The following is a 21815-nucleotide window of genomic DNA, read 5'->3' as shown; positions in this document are numbered from 1 at the left end:
GTTCAGCAGGGAGTCTGCTGAAGGATTCTGTCTCCTCTCCCTCCATCCCTCCCCAATTAGTGCATGCACTTATGTGTGCATGCTTTCTCAAATAAATAAATCTTAAAAAGAAAAGAAAAGAAACAAAGACATCTTTTTTTAAAAAGATTATTTATTTATTTATTTGACAGCGATCACAAGCAGGCAGAGAGAGAGGAGGAAGCAGGCTCCCTGCTGAGCAGAGAGCCTGATGTGGAGCTTGATCCCAGAACCCTGGGATCATGACCTGAGCCGAAGGCAGAGGCTTTAACCCACTGAGCCACCCAGGTGCCCCAAGAGGTCTCTTTCTGATACTCAGAGACAGGATGTTTACAAATGGTTTCACCTGTCAGCACACCCATAGTAAAACCCTCCCCATGGAAGTGGGGTCTCCAAATCCAAAACTCTTCTTCCTACTCATCATACCCTTGGCCGAGAGTTCATTATTGTCTCTGATGGATCAGACGAATTGCGCTGGAGCCTAGCATGGAACCAACCAAGATTCCTGCCAGGTTTCTATCCCCCATTTAGAAGACTAAACAGACATCAAAACAGGCCCTGAGATGTCTATTTTTATTATTTTACTATTTTTACTATCTAAACAGTGTCCTGTCTTGGGAATAGAATACCTTCTCCATATTATACTCCATTTTAAAAGTACTACATCCACCAAGTTTCTTGAGTGACCTTCTACAACCAACCCACCAAGCCAGCTCTCTTGCACCTCTCCTGAGTAAGCCATCGCTCATGGAAACGAGGTGACAACTGTCCAGAGGAAGGGAGGATGGGGACTCTGAGCTTCTCTTATAAAATGATGCAGTCTAAAGATGATACATTTTATTGCTTTAAAATTACCATCACCCTTAAACAAGGGTGTAGTGACCTGATGCTAAACCTTGTAAACTTCAGGAGGTGGAACCGACATTTTGAAGATGCACCCAGCAGATTGTGAGTGGCCTAGAGAGGAAGTTTTAAGGGAAGGGAGGGAGTTGGGGTGACCCGGTTTTCGTGTATCTGGGCAGGTGGGGCACTGGTTACAATGAAGAATGAGGTTGGGGGTATGTGAAAGTTGGGGGTGGGTATGGAGAAACTTTCTGGGAAAATCTCCTTAGAAGAAAAATTTATTTGCTCTTTAAAGTCTCAAGGTAGAGGCAGGCTTTAAGTGAACTCATTGGATGGCCTTTGGTGACTCTGAAGATTTTCACTCATAGAAACTTAGCGATCTATTCAGTTGTTTACCCGTGACTGTCACCGTCTGTTTGCATCCCTTAACCTAACAAGGGTCAGGTACCATACTTTGCTTATGAGGAACTGTTAGAAGATGATGCAGCTAAATCTGGGACCTAATACAACTTGACTGAGGCCAACCAGCTACAAACATGCACAGTAAATTCTCTTCCTGTGTATTTAAATTGTATGAAAAGTCAGCCCAATCCTGTAGGTACTTTGTAGCTTCCAAACAAACAGCACCAACTCCATGGTCCTTGTGAAATGCCTGCTACCCAGAACCTTCTCCTGACCACCAGGGCCTTCCTCCAGTGAAGGCATAGTCCTGTGGACCAGCTAAGAGAAGCGAGTTTGAGGGCGATGTCTTTGAAAAACCCTTGGAACCCTCTTGGAATATATTTATGGTGACCCTATTTCTTCACCAAACATTTTGACACAGGATCAGATATTGGTAGCCCATTTGCAGTAGGGATTGCTCTAGAAAGTCCAGCTTATTCAGTTTCTCTGGAGACAGAACTGGGAGGATCTATTTGCAGGATTTAGTCCCTGGAGTGAGTGAACTCTGGGTGGTTTCCTCCCAGGGAATAACCCCTCATATGAGATGTCTCAGACTGACACTTTCTCCTGGAGCTATGGCTTAGTTTTCTAAACCAAGAACCAAACCCCGGGGCCTCAGGTCCTGGCCAAAGTTACAGGGGATGTGGGAGACCTTGCTCTTAAAGAACAGCTTCGTTTCCTGATCAAGACCCTGAAATCCCCTTTAATCTGTATGATTTGTGACTTTGGGAGTAAGAGAAATCAACTCCAGGCAGCTCAAAAGAAAGGAATTCATTCTATGAACACAGCAGTCCCTCATGGATCCCAAGGCCAGAAAGCAGCCAGACTCCTGGAAGGGACCAGCACCAGACTGGAACGTCGCCCAGAACCTTGGAAGGCACTTTTTTCACTTCCTATGCTTATTCTCCAGGCGTCTGCTTCCCTCCTATTTCCAAGTGGTTAGACTTCTCTGCTTTCCAATCAGAGTAGGCTCAGACTGACACCCCCACTCCCAGAGTGCTCAGGTTTTCATGGTGTTAGTTTAGATGCGGGGAAGAGAAAGGATTCTTTCTCGGTCCCACCCCACCCTCTGGGGAAATGTCTGCTGGGTCAACACTGTGCTCTCTCCTGAACCCAAGTCAGGTCAAGGCTTGGTGGTTCAAACATGGCTGTCTTGGGGGTGGGGGGGTGCAGATTTGGAGAGAAAGAGCCAGAAAGAACTTCTTCTCTGAGTTTGGTCCTGAGCAGTGAGGGTAGGAGCGTGACTGGGTCCCATCAGGAGGTCCATGGATCTGGGTCCTGTGGATGCTTGCCATTTGGTCATAGTCCCCTTGGGTCTATGGAGACTGTCATTAGTTTATACTCAGTACACTTTCCACTATTTACTTCAGAAGCTGCTTCTTCTCCATTCCGTGAAGGCCTAAGAGAAATCATACAGTATTTGTCCCTTTGTGGTTGGCTTGTTATTATTATTTTAAGCAGGCCCAGCATGGAACCCAATGTGGGGCCTGAACTCACCACCCTGAGATCAAGACCTGAGTTGAGATCAAGAGTTGGACATTCAACCGACTGAGCCACCCAAGTGCCCTTATGATTGGCTTATCTTACTCAGCATAACGTCCTATAGGTTTATTCATGTTGTAGCTTGCATCTGATATTCCTTCCTTTTTAAAGGCTGGATAATATTCCATTGTATGGATGCATCACAGTTTGTTTAATCATTCATGCACTGATGGACACTTGAGTTGCCTCCATCTTTTAGCTCTTGTGAATAATACTGCTAGGAACATGGGTGTACAAATATGTCTTCAAGATCTTGCTTTTGATTCTCTTGGGCGTATATGCAGAAATGGGATTGCAGGACGCCTGGGTGGCTCAGTTGGTTAAAAGTCTGCCTTCAGCTGAGATTATAATCCTGGAGTCCTGGGACTATTAGTCCTGTTAGTAGTTCTAACGTTTCTTTTGTGTGTGTTTGTGGGATCTTTTGCGTTTTCCGTCTGTGAGGTCATATCATCTGTGAATAGGGATAAGACTTTTGTTTCTTTTTCTTTCCTGATTGCTCTAGCTAGACTCAGCACTATGTTGACTAGAAGTGGTGAAAGTGGACATCCCCTCCTTTCAGGACCCCACTGACACAAAGTTTAGATCTTTTGTTATTGTCCCACACGTCCTGAGATTCTGTTCCTTTCTGAAAGAAGAAAATTACTGGGGCATTTGGTGGCTCAGTCTGTAGAGTATGTGACTCTTGATCTTGGAGTCATGACTTTGAGCCCCATGCTGGGCTTAGAGATTGCTTAAAAAGAAAAAAAAAAGAGAAAATTACTTTCTTCTTGTTGTCCAAATTAGGTAAATTTTATTAACTATCTACAAGCTTGCTAATCCTTTCCTCTGTATTTTCCACTCACTGTGGGGCTCATCCCGTGTTATTTTTGTTGTCGATTTTAGTTAATTCATCTTTAATTTATAAAATTTCCATTTAGTTATTTTTATATATATATTTTTTCATGTCTTTGCTGATATATATATATATTTTTTACTTCTCCCATTTGCTTAAAGAGTGCTTGTAATTGCTTGTTGGAGCATTTATATAACTGCTTCAAAATCCTTGTCAGATAATTCCAACATCTGCGTTGTCTCAGTACTGCTATCTGCTGATTATCCTTTCTCATCTGAGTTGAGATTTTCTGGGCTCTTGTTATGAGTAATTTTGGATTATATCCTGGGCATTTTGAGTACAGGGTTATGAGACTCTCCCCTTTCTACATATCTATTTTAGCAGACAGTCAAGCTGTTTATATTAAGAACGCATGGCCTGGCCCACTTCTGTGGGCTATATTTTAAATGTCAATTACTTTTCAAAGCCTTTGGCTGTTCATTTGTGGTCTGTTGCTCACGAACTACCCAGAGGCCAGTCTGAAACCTGGGCAGGATTCCACACCATCACTGAGCTCCCGAAGCTTTTGCTGTATTTATCCTGGTCAGTTTTATAAATGGGATGTGTCCAGGACTAGATATGTTTTTTTTTTTTTAAAGATTTTATTTATTTATTTGACAGACAGAGATCACAAGCAGGCAGAGAGGCAGGCAGAGTGAGAGGAAGGGAAGCAGGCTCCCTGCTGAGCAGAGAGCCCGATGCAGAGCTTGATCCCAGGACCCTGAGATCATGACCTGAGCCAAAGGCAGAGGCTTTAACCCACTGAGCCACCCATACACCCCAAGGACTAGATACTTAAAGCAGCCCATTCTGCTATGAATTTGTGTCCTCTCCCCCTCCCTAACTCCCCAAATTCATATGTTGAATCCTTAATCCCTCCCATGATGGGTTTTGGAAAGGAGCCCTTGGGAGTTCATTAGATTTGGATAATCAAGAGGGTGGGGCCCTCATGATGGGATCACTGTCCTCGTAAGAAGAGGCCCCAGGGAGCATTTCCCTCCCACCCCGTGCCCTGTGAGGACACTGAGAAGGTAGCAGTCTGCAAGGCAGGAAAAGCCCTCACCAGAACTGACATGTTGGAGCTTTGATCTTGGACTTCCAGCCTCCAGTACTATGAGAAAATGGCCCTCAGGCTTCTTTCCCCCTTTCTTCAGCAGTCCCTGCTGCCAGGACACCAAGGCCTTAGTGTGTAGACTGTCTTGCCTCTTGGGAGGCATCTGCAGAGATTCCTGGCTGGCCTTTTCCCACCTCTCTCCTCCTACCTTTCGGTGTAGGGTAACCCTTCAGAACCCAGGCCATTGTGACCCTCCCCTGCCAACACCCTTCGGTGGCTTTCCATGCCCTTGGAAGAAGCTCCAAGTCTCCCAGCCAATGAGGTCCTGGGGGGTATTTCTGCAGACTCACACCTAGTCCTCACTCCCAGTCTTGTGTTGCTAAATGTATTCCCCCAAAGCCACCAGGACCAACCAGCCCTGAACCTTACCTTCATCTGGGTCATGTTTTCTTTACTAGCCTGCTCTTAAGAAGCCGCCCCCCACCCAGACTAGAATTGTGGGGCAGCTTTGCCTGCCATGGTTCCCAGTGTGAAAGTCCCTTAGAGTCAATGGGCTTGAACTTCCTGCTATCTTTATCAGACTGTGGCTCCAGAGCCAATGCTCTGGGTTTCTCTGCTGTCCTCTGGCTGTCCAGCACCGTGACTGGTATGCGGCAAATGGGCCAATGAACGAATCTCCATCTGTGCTTGGATCCCATCGTAGTTCATGATGGTGGGCCCATGCCTCCAAGAGTCCCTTGCCTGCAAGCCTAGACCTCACTTCTCCCTCTGTTTAATTCCTATCTTCCTCCTACTCAGCAGGAAAACCTCTTCCATCATAATGCTCTTGCCTGAGCCCAGCTGGCCTTCATAGTTTATTATTTGACTTGAATCCCACGTTGAATGAGACACCATGGTTGGGAGGAAGGGCTCTGAGCCCTGTTGGCTGGGTCAGGTGAGCACGGGACCTGGGGAAATGCTCTCCCAACCCTTCTCATCTTCTGGGGGGCTCCCATTGCCTTGATGAAGCCTTCTGGGCTCCCTAGGGATATGGATGGAAGCATTGCCCTGCACACTGGGGCCCTTAGAGCACGAGATGGCCACACTTGCCGCTATCCAGAATCGCCCCTGCTTTGCTGTCTGTGCTTGTACAGCCTACAGCTTCCAGATACTCTACAACATGGTCCTCGGAGCCTTTATCTTGGCTGGAAACTGTTGCCAAGGTCCAGTCTCAGTTCGTGCTTTGGGAAGGAGCAGTCCTCTACTGGGGACCCAGGAGAAGGTTGGGGAGTGACCGTGACATTACAAAGTCTAGAACATAGATGGCAAACACTTTGCTGGGATGGCCAGATACATGTGAGCTGAGCTGACAGAGAGCTGGCCAGTGCAAGCGTGTGGGGATTTAAAATAAGCCATGAGACACAGAGCGCACACATCCGGGGTTCCCGGACAACCAAGCTTTATTAAAATTATCCCGATCTGATCGAACAGTTCCAGCAACCATGCTTTGAGGGAACCAATTAAACTCCCATGAAGGAGCAATAACATTAGATCAGTTTCTTGGCAAAACCTTATTTTTGCAGTTATTTACGATACAGCTACTTCCGCAGACGGGTGCGTTTCCCTTCTCATAAAAGGAAAATAAGAGAAAGGATCACGGGAAACTGTTTCTAGGAGAGATGTGGGAAGACACTGGTGGGCAATGTTTAAAGTGGGACCATGAAGATCAGCTGCCAAACCGTGCCCCCCTCACTGTCACCCCGGCATGTGCTAAGAATTTAAAATACGTAGATTTTAAAATTAGGAGGTAATTAATTATGTGGAAATAAAAACTGCTGCATGGAGCTCTGGTATGAAATAATCTCGCCTTGAGGGATACTTGGGCTAATATCCAGGGCCCCTGTGGAACGGGCTGACTTGGCTGATCATTCTCACCTGGGGCCTGGGGTGGGGTGGGGGACATGAGCCGGTAGACCCGGCACAGGTCGGGGGGAGTGGGACATCCATCTGGCATAGCTCAGGGACTCAGGCATTTGCACTGACTTTTCCTGGTAGAACCACCTCAGGGCTTTGAATCCTCTTGTGTCAGCGAAGCAACAAGCTCCCGGCCCACGTTTGCCCGCTTTTCGGTCTCATCTAGATTGTTCCGCAACCTCAGCTTTGCTTCCAGTCTCTGCCTCCATTCCTCTCTGAGCCTGAAAATAGAAACCAAACAGCAAGCAGAGCAACCATGTCCGTGGTGCTTGGTCTGGGGAGGCCTTCCCCGTCCTGAGGGTGTATCTGTGTGTGTGTGTGTGTGTGTGTGTGCGCACGTGTGCATGCATATTCAGGTTTTAAAAGGTATGCAGAGGACTTGAAATTTAAATATATGCATATCTTATATTTTATAGGTATATCTTTAGCTCTCACTTCTGCCCAGCCTCGTCTAGTCTTAATCCTTCAAACTTTTCCTTTGAGAGTGCAATGTCTTTCAAGTACAGGGAGAGGGGCGCCTGGCTGGCTCAGTGGGTAGAACACGCAACTTACTTTTGATCTTGGGGATTGGAGGTTTGAGCTTCATGGTGGGTGTAGAGATTCCTTAAAAGTGAAGGAAAAAAAAACCACACACACACAAAGTACAGGGCGGGGGGAAACCTCTGTGCATCTAGAGTTGTTTACTCAGCCAAGCTATCTTTCAAAAAAAAAGAGGTGAAATAAAGATGTCCTCAGCCATACAAAAACTGAAAGAATTCATCACCAGCAGCCTGTCCCTACAGGACAAGTTAAAGGAAATCCATCAAGCGGAGGGGGAATGACTCCAGGTAGAAATCGGAGTCTGAAGGATGGAGGGAAGGGCCCCTGAGAAGGTGACTGTGTGGATATATTAGTCATTTTCCCTCACAGCTTGACTCTCCCTAAAAGGTAGTCAGTGTCTGAAAGCAAACCTGTTAATGATGTTGTGTGGGGTTTATGACAAATGTGGAAGCAGAGCCCTCCTTTGCACAAAGGCCAGGGGATGAGCAGTGGGGGGTTGTGTGGTTAGAAGCCTCTCGTGCCCTACAGGGGACCATGCGGCACTAGAGAGCACACCGTGACAGAAACCCTAAAGCAACCCCTAAAATAACATCAGGAGATACTGTGGCAAAGCCGACAGAGGAGATGACATGAAATCAGGACAAATACTTAATTCACCCCAAAGAAGGCAGAAAAAGAAAGGAATGAAGAACAGATGAGAGAACAGGAGACAAAAAACAAGATGGCAGATCTAAACCCAATGACACCAGTTAGCGTTAACGATGTGAACCACTCGATTAAAATGCAGGATCATTAGGAGTGCTGGGTGGCTCAGTCATTAAGCATCTGCCTTTGGCTCAGGTCACGATCCTAGGGTCCTGGGATCGAGCCCCACATTGGGGTCCCAGCTCGGCGGGAAACCTGCTTCTCCCTCTCCCACTCCTCCTGCTTGTGTTCCCTCTCTTGCTGTGTCTCTCTCTGTCAAATAAACAATTAAATAAATACGTCTTAAAAAAAAAAAAAAAAGCAGGATCGTCAAATTGAATAAAAACCAATGTTGAGATAGATGTCACCTGCAAGAAAATCACTTTTGATATGAAGGTAGCAATAGGTGAAAATTAAAAGTGTTAGGAGTTAACTGGACACTTAGGGAGTTGAGTCCAGGGTCCCCAGCAAGAAAGCAAAAGAAGTTGGGACAGCTCAGACAAGACCACGCTAGCATCCTGTCCAGCAGCCTCTGTGGGTGTCACTTGCTAAACATCCTGAAATAAAACAACATCGGTCACTATTGCAAGGTGAGGCAGTTCGTCTCCAGATGTCAGCCCCAAAGACTTGCAACACAGGAACAATGACCCCATAGGTAGACAGGTGCATGAGCAAAGCCCTGACTGGCACAGCTTAGCAGCCAATCCACAGGGACCCACACACAGGATGCTCAAGATAGTTCCTCAAAAGAGTTTTTTAACCCCGTAGATTTGGATGCCCAAACAGCAGTCCTCCTGGGTCCCCTCCCTCTCTGGGAGCTTTATACTATGGCTCAATAAACTTTGCTTTGCTGCCCACCAGTCTTTGTCTGATCTACTCCTTCATTCTTCCAGGGCGCGTGACTAAGAACCGTGGACACTAAGGGAACAGAAATCCTGTAGCAAAGGATGGAAATAGATTCCATCTTAACCCCAGTCAAAGAAAGCCAAGTAGTTGTAGTCAAGCCAGGCAAGGTAGATTTCAAAGGCAAGAACATTACCGGAGAGAAAGAGGTTTTTTTTTTTTTTTTTTTTTTTTTGCAGTAAGGGGTCAATTTTTCAAGAGGATATAACAATCCTAAGTGTTTGTAATAAAGCAGAGCTTCAAAATACATGGAGTGAAATGAGACAGAGCTGTAAGAGAGAAACAGACAAATCTGCCATTAAGGCTGAAGATTTCCATGACCATTTTCCAGCTGTTGAGAGAACAAGCAAGACATCAGTCAGGCCATGGAGCACTTGAACAACAATATTGACCGCCCGCTCCCGTCGGATGGAGGGCAAGGACTCTCCAATAGCCCTTTCTTCTTAGTGTCTGTGGTAAAAGTAACTGGGAGAAACCAAGGCACAGGGAGATCTGTCACCCTGGCGTTCTGCCTCTGTTGCCTTTAATCCTGGACTAAGTGGCCGAACTGAGGATGCAGGGGAACAGACCGTAGGCGTGTTTTCCTGTCCCTGCCTGGCAACCACCTAATGAGCTGGGACAGTCTTTTCCATTTTGTGCAGGGACAAGGCGGATTAGAGGGTGAGAGCAGAGACCCTCCGGAGGGGGGTGCATGGTTCAAATGGGAAGGGGAAAAGCAGAAAGCTTATTTCCTGCGGTCTTGTGTCAAGTGCATGGACGGAACACTGTGCACATATATTTTCATATTTTTAATGAACTGAGGTTTGTTTCGGAGCTGATTTGCTCTCCCCTCGGCATGTACCTCGCTTTCTGCATCTTCTTCAAACAGCTCTCCTGCACCTGAGACCTTCTGTGTGTTCCCCGGGGCGGGGGGGGTTGGGGGGTGGGACACAAGGCTATGCGCGGTGGGGAGGCACACCTATGGGCAGCATGGGTGGCATGCTGAGCGGCCTGGCCTGGGGAAGGGAGAGAGCAGGGACCACAGAAATGACTAACTGTCCATCCACCTCAGTTTCTTAGAGAATCCCTGGAGGATACTCCCTAACACGACCCTCCGGCAGCTAGGACAGCCTGCTTCTCCTCCTCGCCTGGGGCCAGGAATATGGCCAAGCAGGTTTCCACGTGTGGAAGAGGCTGGTTCCTGTCTAGGGCTCAGGAGGGAGTTTGGAAGGCAACTGTGAGTTTCAGTGGTGCGAACTGGTGCGTATCATCAGCCCAGCAAGCATGCTCAGGTGGAGTCATGGCCCCGCTGTCAGGCAGCACACAGCTGTCCCACCACCTGTAGAGCACTGCTCTACAGGGGGCAGACTGGCATGTGGCCGGCTCAGGGATGGGCATTAGAGGGGTGACAGCTCATGGGCCTCCCTCAGAGAACCCTGCGGGGGCCTCCTGTGTCTTCACCCAAATGAGCACTAAGCATCGATCACTCTCTCTTTTGCTTGGCTGCTTTTCATGGACACATCTGCTAACCTGTTCCCCAAATTTAGTGTAACCCTCATGCCCTAGAAACAGGGACAGAGAGGAGAGATTTTTCCATTTACAAAGATATGCATGGAAGTGTCCATTTGTTAAAGTGCAAGAATGATTAAAATTATTGCCCACAACCAGAGGTGGTGGCAGGAACATATGTAAGGAAAATAGAAATAATTATGCCCTCTAAGACGCCAGTCTGGCATTCTTCCAGGGAAATCTGTTTTGTTCTTAAAAAAGAAAATAAAACAAAGGTGGTGATGCGTTTGTGGTGGGGACATTGATGGTGGTGAGGTTGTGTGCGGGGGAGAGGGGGATCTATGCGAATTCTACTTTCTGCTTAATTTTGCTGTGTACCTAAAACTGCCTTAAAAAGTAAAGTCTATTTTTATTTTTTAAAAGATTTTATTTATTTATTATATAGAGAGAGCACCCACATGCATGAATGGAGGGTAGGGGCAGAGGGAGAGGGAGAATCTTAAGCAGACTCCCACCAGGGCTCCATTCCACGACCCTGAGATCATGACCTGAGTTGACATCAAGAGGCGGATGCTTAATGGACTGAGCCACCCTGACGCCCCCAAAATAAAGTATATTTAAAAAAACTAATTTGAAAAAAAAGTAGACAAAGGAGCCACATACTTTCTCAGGGCACTTCTTCCCAGGCGATACTCCTCGTATTCCCGGTAGTAGGTCTGCTTGCCAATCTCCCGCTCCCAGAAGCGCTTGAGTTCGTGACAGGTGTTCCCGCAGAAGACCTCCCGGCGGACGTACTGATTGTTCATCCCCTGGAAAAGGAGATGTTAGTGGAACCCCGGTGGAACACGCTCCCACAGACTCTGGAGGGCAGAGAGTCTGTGGACCCAGACCTAGCCACTATTGGAAGGGGACCCTGGCCAGCCGCCGAGCCTCACCTGGGGGATGACGTCACGGCCTCACCTCCTGTTGCCAAGATACAGTGATGTGAATGCCCACGCTCCCTGGCAATACCTCTGACCTTCCTTCCTCCTCCCTTTCTCCCCTTTGAGAAGCATGGACCGTCTCGGCCTCCTAACAGCAGGTGATGCGCGCCAGGCATAGGGTGCGTGGTCTGTTTCATTATCTCAGCATCCCCGCGAGTAGGCGTTCCTGTCCTCGTGTTAGTGGTGAGACGTGAGAGGAGTTACAGGACCTGCCTGTGGTTCCGCGATGCAGAAGGCAGGCCACACACTTATGTTTGAATGTTTTCTTGAGCCCTTCGCGGATCAAAGTGATCCCCGTGTCTGACGCCCTGGGAGCAAGCTGATTTGGGGTGCGCACATGCGTGCACGCGCTCTTATATGGGGCTCTACCTGTTAGACACTCCAGAATGCTCGCCGTTCTACACGAAGAAACCCTGCCCAGCTCCCAGACCTCAGTGAGGCCAGCGGACAGGCCAGAAGCAGGGACTGGAAGGGCGAAGGGGGAAGGGGGAGGAGCAGCCGGCTATTGGAAATGTCCAGGGAGAAGCAGCGACCAGGCAGTGGAGGCCAGGTTAATGGAAAGTGGATGTGTTCGGGAGGCATCTTGGGCATGGCCAAGTCCACCCACCAGATGCAGGTGAGGGGCTGCCTGACACTTGAATACCTGTGCACAGATGGGAAACAGGGGAGGGGTCTTGAGCAGTGCTGGGCAGTTTGAACTGCCTGGGTGCTAACATTGTGTGTGTGGGGGAGGGATACTGAGGGGACATCTGGACCCAGAGTCTGGCACTCAGTCTAGGGGTCTAGACCATAGCTCTAGGTAGAGATCAATGGGGATGCTGGAACACGGCGGATGGAGAGGGCTTCAAGCCAGATATTGACTCTGGACCTGTTTGTCCATTCACTGGACACCTTCTGTTTGTCGATAAATTCTCCAAGCCTCAGTTTCTCAGCTTTAACATTTCTCTGAAGGGATGCATGGGCGGCTCTGTCTGTTAAGCGTCTGCCTTGGGCTCAGGTCTTGATCCTGGGGTCCTGGGATCGAGCTCCGCATTGGGCTCCCTGCTCAGTGGAGTCTGCTTCTCCCCCTCCCTCTGCCTATTCCCTGGGCTGGTGCTCTTTCTCTCTCACTCACTCTCAAATAAATCAATAAAATCTTTAGAAAAATTTCTCTGAAGATGAAATTTGATCATAAATGTGAAACTATTTAGCAATGTATAAATTTCTGAATAAATATAACATGTCATTTGTAAACCCCAAATTGTACAGGGCATAATATTATAATTAACAGTGAGTAATAATAACCTCGCCCAACTTTCTGTAGAGTTGAAATAATTCCACTTCTCTTTCCTGCTGGATCAGTGGCTGTTGACCTTGGCTGCCGGCTGGAATCTCTCAGGGAGCTTTGTGAAAACCTGACACCCAGGCTTCATAGCGGCCTGCCATGTGGCCTGGGCATCCGGGTTTTTGAAAGTTCCCCGTGTAGCCAAGGTGAGAACTGCCATCTTGGATTGTGTCCTCTTGTGCAGTAGTCACGTCTGTGTCCAGTGTTGGTTCCAAGGTAGCTGAGGTGGTGAGGACTGAGCATAGAGGCATAGAGATGTCACAGCCATCTTTGCAAATTAGGCACTGTTTTCCCATTTTGCAGGTAAGAAAACTGAGGCTTGGAAGTAGTAGTTTGACTTTTTCAAGTCATTCAGACGGTAAGTGGGGCAGCGTCACACTCAGAGCCCAGGCTCCATCCCCTGCCCCCAACTGTTCCCCACGAAGGAGGTGAGTGATTTTCTTACCTCCTGGAAGGGCTCAGTGATCTCATATGTTCCTGGCAAAACTGGAGAGAGCTCATTGATGGCAGCCAGCCCCCCAGCACAGAGCAGAATTTTTCGGAAATGAGGATTTTTCCTGTTTTATTTCAATGTTGGGCGTGTCGCGGGGTTCAATAATTATCTGTTGAATTGAATAAATTCCCCCTTCTGCTGGGGGGATTTATTATCTCTCTCCGGAAGGGTCGGCCTGGGAGTTTGTGGGGTCCCTTTGCAATGCTGCAGACATTGAGGGAAAATTGTGTAGGGAAAGTGGGAGGGGCTGTCCCCTGTCACCTTGCCTGCCCACTGGGCCTGGAGGACCTGGCAGGATGCTGTAGGGCTGTTTCTCTGGGGATTGGGAGGTGGAGGGGTGGGGGAGGGCAAAAGAAAGAATTCTCTGATCCTGATCATTTTGAGTTGACCTGATGCTTCTGGCATTCAGGAGGGAGTCACTTTGGGGAGGTAAATGCTCTTTAGATTTTTGTGTACCCCCCAAATTTTGAGGGCTAATTTTACTCTGAAGGTTTTTTTTTCATTTATTTAGGAAAATAGAACCCCGAGCCTGAACACGGACTGTGTTCAATGTCGGGCACTTTACAACCGCTCGCCTGGATACCCTAGCTGTGTTTGGGTCTGGGAGGGTGCCAGAGCTACGGATGTAGGATACAGGTGAAGAGAATTGTTGAAAACAAGGGAGGCCCCCCACCAAGCGCATGAGCACATCAAGGCTGGTTGGTGGCATGTGGACAACAAGCTGTGGAAACCACTCACACTCCGTCTGCTCCAGGCCCCTTTTGGGCTGAGCTTCTGGGGCCCCAGGCCAGGAGAGAGTCACTAAGAGCAGAATCACAGACCCAGCGCCCAGGGCCAGGCGCGCATCACAGGGGAGTGAGACACCTGTGCCCAGCAGGGAGCCCGTTCCCCCTCCACCGTTGAGCATCAGAACACTTTCTCTTGGGCCCTGCTGGCCAGAGGAAAGAAGAGTTTGGGGAAAATTGGGCCCATTTGCAGCCATGAATGTAATACACTCTACACCCCTCTCACAGATGCGGACCCACCCTGTGCCCCGGGGAAGGGCTGGCCTCCCACACCGGCTGCAAATGCCCACTGGACTTCCCAGCCCTCCTCAGAGCGCCCTGCCCTCTCCAGCTCTCTCTCTGTCTCTCTCTCTTTGCTACAGAGAGACTCAGGGTCTGTTTGAGCCTCTCCCTTCCCCAAGCCACACCCTGTGCCTGGTTTGCGGCTCTTCTGTCGTCCTGTCCTGACAGCTCCTGGAATCGGATATTTCAAGAAATCTCATCTTGCCTGTAGCAGCTATTGCAGACACGCCTGCCAGCCGGCGTACAGTGGCGAGCTCCTGGCTCACTCTGGGGACCCAGAGTCACGTCACAACAAGCAGGAGGGTAAGAGAGAGGAGCTCGGGCACCCTGCCGGGGTCACCCAGAACTCTGGGATTCTCTTTAGTGTGTTCTGCAGCTCAGTTTTGTCATCTGTGAAATGGGGTTGTTATGAAGATTCAATCAGATCATGTTCATGGAAATGCCTAACACAAATGTGTGTCCAACCTCACACCCTGTTGCTGGATGCTGGTGAACCCAGTCCTGGCCCCTCCGATTTTCTCAGACTGTGGTCTGGCACAGGGACATCACTAGCCGCAGCTAATAGACTATAATTGCCAACCCTAAATTAAGTGTCACTTTTCCTTATTTGTACATAATATTGAATGTTTGGCTTCTTGAGTCTGTGGCTGAGGTTCATTAAGCTTTGTCTCCGGTCTGCTGGGCACTATTTAGGAACACTTAGATGGGGGTGCCTGCGTGGCTCAGTGGGTTAAAGCCTCTGCCTTCAGCTCAGGTCATGATCCCAGGGTCCTGGGATCAAGCCCCGCATCAGGCTCTCTGCTCAGCAGGAGCCTGCTTCCTCCTCTCTCTCTCTCTCTCTGCCTATTTGTGATCTCTGTCTGTCAAATAAGTAAATAAAATCTTTAAAAAAAAAAAAAAAGGAACACTTAGATGACAAGGCCGAAGATTTTCAGGTTTTGGGATTGGACAGTGTCCTATACAGCATCATACTCAGTGGAGAATTTGATAAAAGCTTTTTCTTCTTCTTCTTCTTCTTTTTTTTTTTAATGAAAGCTTCTGATTGGTGTCATTCTTTTTTTTTTTTATTTTTTAAAGATTTATTTATTTCAGAGAGAGAGAGCACACAAGTGGGAGGGGCAGAGGGAGGGCGAGAGAAAATCTCAAGCAGATGTTGCACTGAGCAGGGAGCCTGACTTGGCTCTTGATCCCATGACCCATGAGATCAGGACCTGAGCTGAGACTGAGAATCGGACGTCGAACAGACAGAGCCACCCAGGCGCCCCTGAGTGGTGTCTTTCTTCTGTCCGTTTGCCTCTGATACCTCAGAGATGAGCCTCACCACGCCCATTCATTGGGAGGTGCCCACATGTGTGAGAAGGAAGATGTGTGTTTTCCCAAGGGGCTGCAGAGTTCCCAGTGGGGTGAAGACTGGAGCCTGTCTCCACTCCCATCTCCCCCGTGCTTGTTTACAACCTAACCAGCTGTTTTGCTGGAAAATGCAGGTGGCACCATGGTAAAAACAAGCAAGATCTACTCTAAGAAAAAGTGCATTTTACTGTTCGACAAATTACCTCATCTTCTTACCAACCTCTTCCAGTCATTGTCCCCAGTATGACCAGAAGTGGTAGCAGCTGCTGTCCCCAGTGGGGTAGCATCAAGGAAACAAAATTAATGACAACTTTTAGGAAAACACAGAAGTACAAGAGGAAAGGGGGCGTGTTAAAGATATCTGGGATTCCTAGGAGTGCCTGGATGGTTCAGTAGTTTCAGCCGCCAGCTCTTGGTTTTGGCCCAGGTTGTGATATCAGGATTGTGAGCTCGAGCCCCACGTCAGACTCTGCACCCAGCAAGGAGTCTGCCTGAGATTCTCTTTTTCTCCTTCTGACCCTTTTTCCACATTTCTCTCTCTCTCAAATAAATAACATTTTAAAAGATTTTATTTATTTATTTGACAGAAAGAGAGACAGAGAGTGTGAGAGAGAGCACGAGCAGGGGGAGATGCAGAGGGAGAGGGAGACCCACACTCCTCAACGAGCAGGGAGCCCGATGCAGGACTTGATCCTAGGATGCTGAGACCATGATCTGAGCCAGAGGCAGGCGTTTAACCATCTGAGACATCCAGACGCCCCTAAAATAAATAAAATTTTAAAAAAAGATATATGGGACTTCTAAGCACCCAGTCCCCCAGGGCTGATATCAGCTAATACAGACTTCTTTCCAGGTGACTTTAGGTGTAACAGGAGGTGAGCGGAGCAGACTCATGAGACAGCACTACCGGTGACAGGAGCTGGGATGGGGGGGTGGGGCACAGGAGGAGTCACCTGACCCGTCTCAGGGGAAGGGACCTGCAGGATGAGTGGGTGGGTGCTCCCCAGGGGTAAGGAAGCAGAGACACTGCAGGGGCCTCTGATTTGAGGCCTGCAGAAGCAGAGGGGGTGGCCTGGGGTGGGGGCGGAGGAGGGCACTGACTGAAAAGGGGTGCAGGGACTTTCTAAGGTCATGGAAATGTTGTATATCCCGTTTCAAGAGACAGTCTGCCAAAACGAATTAAACTGTACATGGAAATCTGGTGAATTTTATTCACATAAGTGATATCTCCATAAAAGCAGAGAAGAATTGTCTTCTGTCTTTGGGCTAGAGAGAGAGTCATCCAGGTCCCCTCGTTCTAAGCCCTCGGGAGACTCTGCCAGCCCCTTGGTGTGGGGTTAGCCCATTCCTCCACAGGTAACAGGTGTTTCTGTGAACAGTGGTGTTTCGGGTCCCTGGCTTCTAAAATGAAGACAATTACTCTACTTGGCAGAATCGTGACGAAGAAGATGTCAATAGTTGGAAAGCCCTTTGTAAACAAGGAGATTGTCCTTGATAAACAAATGGTTCTGTTCTCTCCATCTCTCTGACCAAGAACACCAGCCACTAGTGTCCTCCCATCGAGAGAATCAATAGCACAGCTTCCAGCCCATGGTCACCAACTGGGAAAAGCCATAACCTCCGTGACAATGAGGAACTCAACTTCACAAAAGCTATTAGTGCTTAAAGAGCACAGCAGCGCAGACCACGTTCACAGCAGGTCACTTAGACAGACAGGGTTGAAGTTTGACCATCTGTGAGGTTTCTGTGCTGCACAAAGGGCTATTACTGAGTCCACAAACCAGAGGCACACTTGTCCCTTGTGAGCCCTGATGTCATGGAAACCATCTAATTTTCCAGCTCTTAGGCTACTCAGAGGTTTAAACCCAAGTTGAGGAATGTGAGGTTTTTTTGTTTTGTTTTGTTTTAAGGAATTTTGGCTTAGACTGATCATTCCTTGACTCTCAGCTGGAGTGGCTCATTATACACCAGCCGACCCCATGTGCCACCAGTCTTGCACATCCAACACCTTGTAAAAGCAGCCATTTTGTGATGATTTTTCACAACATTCCAAAAAGCTTCATGGAGATCATGGCTTGAAATAGAACAGAGGGCTCCAGTTCCAGATAAATGGAGGAAGCATATGGCACACTCTACCCCCTGTCTCTCCAAAGAAAGCAGCTCCAAAGACTGGACCCAGGCAAACGGCGACTGATTGAGGACTCCAAAAAAGGAAACAGTCACGGGTGGGTTGGAGAAGACCAAAATTCCCATCACCACTGTGTGGTGTGCTGAGTTTCCCATTTTTACTCTGGGATCCCCAGTTCAGACCCAAAGCAGTAGGGGACCCAGCAGCGGCACCCAGCCAGAGAGAGCTCCATGTCCCCTGACTCAAGGGAGAAAGGAGAGTCATAATGTTCAGGGAACAAGGGAAATCACGTGCTTTTCCTTTTTCTACTATCTCTGGTCTCTAGGAAGTTTGGACTTTAGGGAGGCTCAGCAATGGAATTGACCCCATGGCCGCAGCAGCCCAGCTGCACAGACACAAAATCCCCAGGGCAGCACAACTTGCTGTGCAAGGAGGGGCTGTGGTCTTCCTCTCTCCACTGCTTTCCTTCTCTCAGTATCCCTGCACTTGACCCCAGATGTGAATGCAGCACCAGAAGCACTCAGCAGACCAGGAAACCAAAGCCCTGGTTTCTGGCCAAAGGACTGCAAAGGGGAGTCCAGGGAACCGGAAATAACAGGGATAGATACCACGGAAGGGGCGGACCTTGGGAATGAGACCGCTAGAAGTTGTTAATGCCTAAGCTGGCCTCTGGGATGCACATGCATGGACCTGACCCAGACAGGGAACTAGCAGAGAGAAAATTGTTACAGATCTAGAAAAAATTGAATAGCATCACCAGCCAGCTAGATCTAAGTGTAATTTATAAATCTCTCCACCCAATGATGGCAGAAGACAGATTCCTTTCTAGTGCACCTGAAGCACATCACGGAAAAAATTCCTAGAACTAATTCCTAGCAAGGGTGAAGGATGTGAGAGCAATACATAAAAATCAGTGGAAGTTAGCAATGAACAACTGAAAACTGAGATTAAAAATACAACACCGTTTACGATAACTCCAAGTGAAATATTGAGGTACCTACGTAGCACAACATACAAAATATGTTTGCCAAAAACTGCAAAATGCTGGGGTGCCTGGGTGGCTCAGTGGGTTAAGCCTCTGCCTTTGTCTCAGGTCATGATCCTGGGGTCCTGGGATCGAGCCCCACATCGGACTCTCTTCTCAGGAGGGAGCCTGCTTCCTCCTCTCTCTCTCTCTCTCTGCCTACTTGTGATCTCTGTCTGTCAAATAAATAAATAAAAATCTTTAAAGAAAATCACTGTCCTTATCAAGTGCTGGAGAGGATGGGTGTGGAGCAACTAGAAGGCTCATACTCTGCTGCTGGAGATGCGGAATACAGGTATTAATCCAGAAAGCAGTCTGGCACTTTCTTACGAAGTTAAACATACATAGCAATCCCACTCCCAGGTATTTTGCCTGGAGAAAGGCAACTCGTGTTCCAGCGGAAATCTGCGCACCTGTACACAGTTCTATTTGTAACTGTAAAACAGCGGAAACAGCGTTAATAGCCCTTCAGGGAATGGATGGGTAAGAACTGGCAGACATCCACACAATGGAATTCTGTGGGGCAATAAAAAGGAACAAGCTATTGATATATTCAGTAACTTGGATGAATCTCAAAGGCATCGTGCTGAGTGGAAAAGAGCCAATCTCAGCAGACTATACATTCTCTATGATTCCATTTATAGGACATTCTTGGAGAGACAAAACTATAGTTGCCTGCGGTTAGTGGGAGAAAGTGAGGACAACCACAGAGGCTCGGCACCGGTGGAATTGTTCTGTATCCTGATTGTGATGGTAGCTACACAGAACTGTCCTTTTGATAGATTTCATAGAACCCAGCATGTGCATGAGAGTCCCTTTTTTTTGCTGTATGTTCAAGTAAAAATACAAATTTTAAAATAGGACAGACTTGTCTTTAGTGAAACATACCTTGACGTTTTGCTGATTGGGTAAGATTCAGTCATTGATTATTTAAAGATTATTTGGGGCACATGGGTGGCTCAGGTGTTAAGCGCCTGCCTTCAGCTCAGGTCATAATCCCAGGGTCCTGGGATCTAGCCCTGCATCAGGGGCTTCCTGCTCATCGGGGAGACTGCTTCTCCTTCTCACACTCCCCCTGCTTGTGTTCCCTTTCTCCCTCCCTCTCTCTCTCTCTGCCAAATAAATAAATAAAATCTTAACAAAAAGTAAAGATTATTTACTGTCCCCAAAACAACCCTGAACCCTGATACTCAGTTGTCCCATGAGCCAGCATGGGCATCACCTAGAGATTATTGCAAGCATAGAATTTATCAAGACAGAATCTGAATCAAAAACTGCATTTTAGGGGTGCCTGGGTGGCTCAGTGGGTTAAAGCCTCTCCCTTCGGCTTAGGTCATGATCTCTGGGTCCTGGGATCGAGCCCTGCATTGGGATCTCTGCTTGGCGGGGAGCCTGCTTCCCCCCTCTCTCTGCCTGCCTCTCTGCCTACTTGTGACCTCTCTCTCTCTGTGAAATAAATAAATAAAATCTTTAAACAAACAAACAAACTCCTGCATTTTTACCTAATCCCTAGATGATTCACACGCGTATTAAAGTTTAAGAAGCTCTGCTTTAGAATCCCAAAGCCCCTTGAACGTCAGCTCTCTGAGAAGCCCTCCAGGTGGCTGAGCATCTCTGTTTAAACATTACCGGAAGGTATCGGTTCTGGGGGTTGTGCATCTCTTCCTCAATAGGCACTGTTCTTCTTTCTAGTATTTCATCATATCAGAGTCATGTTAAGTGAACCCTGGCACCGATTTCTGGCTTTCTCACGGAGGTTAGCTCATTTTGAAGACATCATTTCAATATACATATATCAGGTATGGAAAAGCCCCACTAAGATTTCTAAGTCATTCCCAAGCAGATGCGAAGTAGGGGGGCTCGGAGGGAAAGATGCATCCCAGGGACTGAAAAAGACAGGCTCTTACAAAGACTATGTCCATTTCACTCGACCCGGGAAGGGCAAGATAAAACATCCATCCCAGGCACACTCAAGTTCAACACCCTGTACCTTGGAGATGAATCCGCTGTGGTCTCCAGCAGGTAGAAGGAGGGTGAGAATTGCAGCTCTGGGGCTTACAGAGGCTACGGCCTGGTCCTGAAACCTCCAGGCCCCAACCCTTTATATGCAGAGAGGAGGAGTTACAGAAAGGACTCAACCTTTCAAGGTTACATACTCCAGATTAGTAGCAGAGTCACAGAGGTCTCATTCCAGGGGACACAGTGGCCTCCTTCCTGGTGGAAAATAGCCCTTCTCCCCGGCTCCCCCTACCCACCCCAGGGCAGGCAAGCTTCTGTTCTGGCAGGCCCTGCAGGGACCATGACTTGGCTGGAAGCAGAGTGAGGGTTCAGAACATGTTCTGGATTATCCAGGAGCTCAGAGCTGCCGGGCATCAGGCAAAGCCGCCCTCCACCCTGCAGAGGATAAAAGAACCTGGGATGGTGTGACAAGTCACATTCAGAGGTCACTTTACAGGATGACTTAGAGAGGCGTGTTGTCCTTCAGAGCTGCTAATCTGCTGATGGAGCCTGGTGACGACCTTTTACGGTCTGTTTGGTTTCCCTCCTGGGAGAGCAGAAACTGGCCACCGGTGACTGCCTCTGGGTAAAGGGCACCACACTGGACAGACTCCTCAGTTGAAAAGGACCTTCACGCCACCTCAAGTGGTGTCCTTGCATGAAACATCTGTAATAGTCCCTGCCTGGGAACAGGGTCAGGTCATTATCCCACTCCGATAGGTCACTGAGAAGCACGCTTATAACTCAGTAACCCGAGTCTCGGTGTCAGAACTCAGCTCTTTGCTGTGGATCTTCGCAAAGTAAAGGCAGGTGGGATCACTGACGTTGAATTTGCGAGCTATTTCAGGAAGACTTTCTCTCCGCCTGGTTGAGAAATGCCCGGTTGGGGAGAGAGAAGGAGGGAGACCAGGAAGCTACCCTTCAAAGCACCACGTCACCACAATGTCACCGAGAGCAACATTTAAAAGATAAAAGGCTCCATTTTACTTTCTGCTGGTAAATGTATTATGCAAGCGGAGAGGATAGGATAACAAAGCTAGTGAAATATTTCTACTGCACGTTTTTAAATATCCTCTTGCCCCTTCGCCAAAAAAAAAAAAAAAAAAAAAAA

At 48.1% G+C, this 21815-nt stretch overlaps 1 protein-coding gene across 2 annotated transcripts; it reads right to left on the bottom strand.

The window, feature by feature from the left end:
• Positions 1-6187: 6187 nt before the first annotated feature.
• Positions 6188-20778, bottom strand: FAM240A (family with sequence similarity 240 member A). 2 transcript variants are annotated; one of them, XM_059387814.1, is made up of 4 exons: positions 20697-20713; positions 16209-16314; positions 11001-11146; positions 6188-6943 (listed from the first exon to the last, which is right to left on the bottom strand). In XM_059387814.1, the coding sequence occupies exons 3-4, from the start codon at positions 11141-11143 to the stop codon at positions 6811-6813; spliced, it is 276 nt and encodes a 91-aa protein (XP_059243797.1). In that variant the 5' UTR covers positions 11144-11146; positions 16209-16314; positions 20697-20713; the 3' UTR covers positions 6188-6810. The 2 variants fall into 2 exon arrangements, with proteins under 2 accessions (XP_059243797.1, XP_059243796.1); XM_059387813.1 differs by lacking the exon at positions 16209-16314 and having other exon boundaries at positions 20697-20778.
• Between the last annotated feature and the right edge of the window lie 1037 nt (positions 20779-21815).

The sequence above is a fragment of the Mustela nigripes genome, chromosome 2, assembly GCF_022355385.1.
Source record: "Mustela nigripes isolate SB6536 chromosome 2, MUSNIG.SB6536, whole genome shotgun sequence".
Taxonomy (NCBI): Eukaryota; Metazoa; Chordata; class Mammalia; order Carnivora; family Mustelidae; genus Mustela; species Mustela nigripes.
Note: the sequence above shows the minus strand (reverse complement) of the source record. Positions and strands in the feature narration are given on the sequence as shown.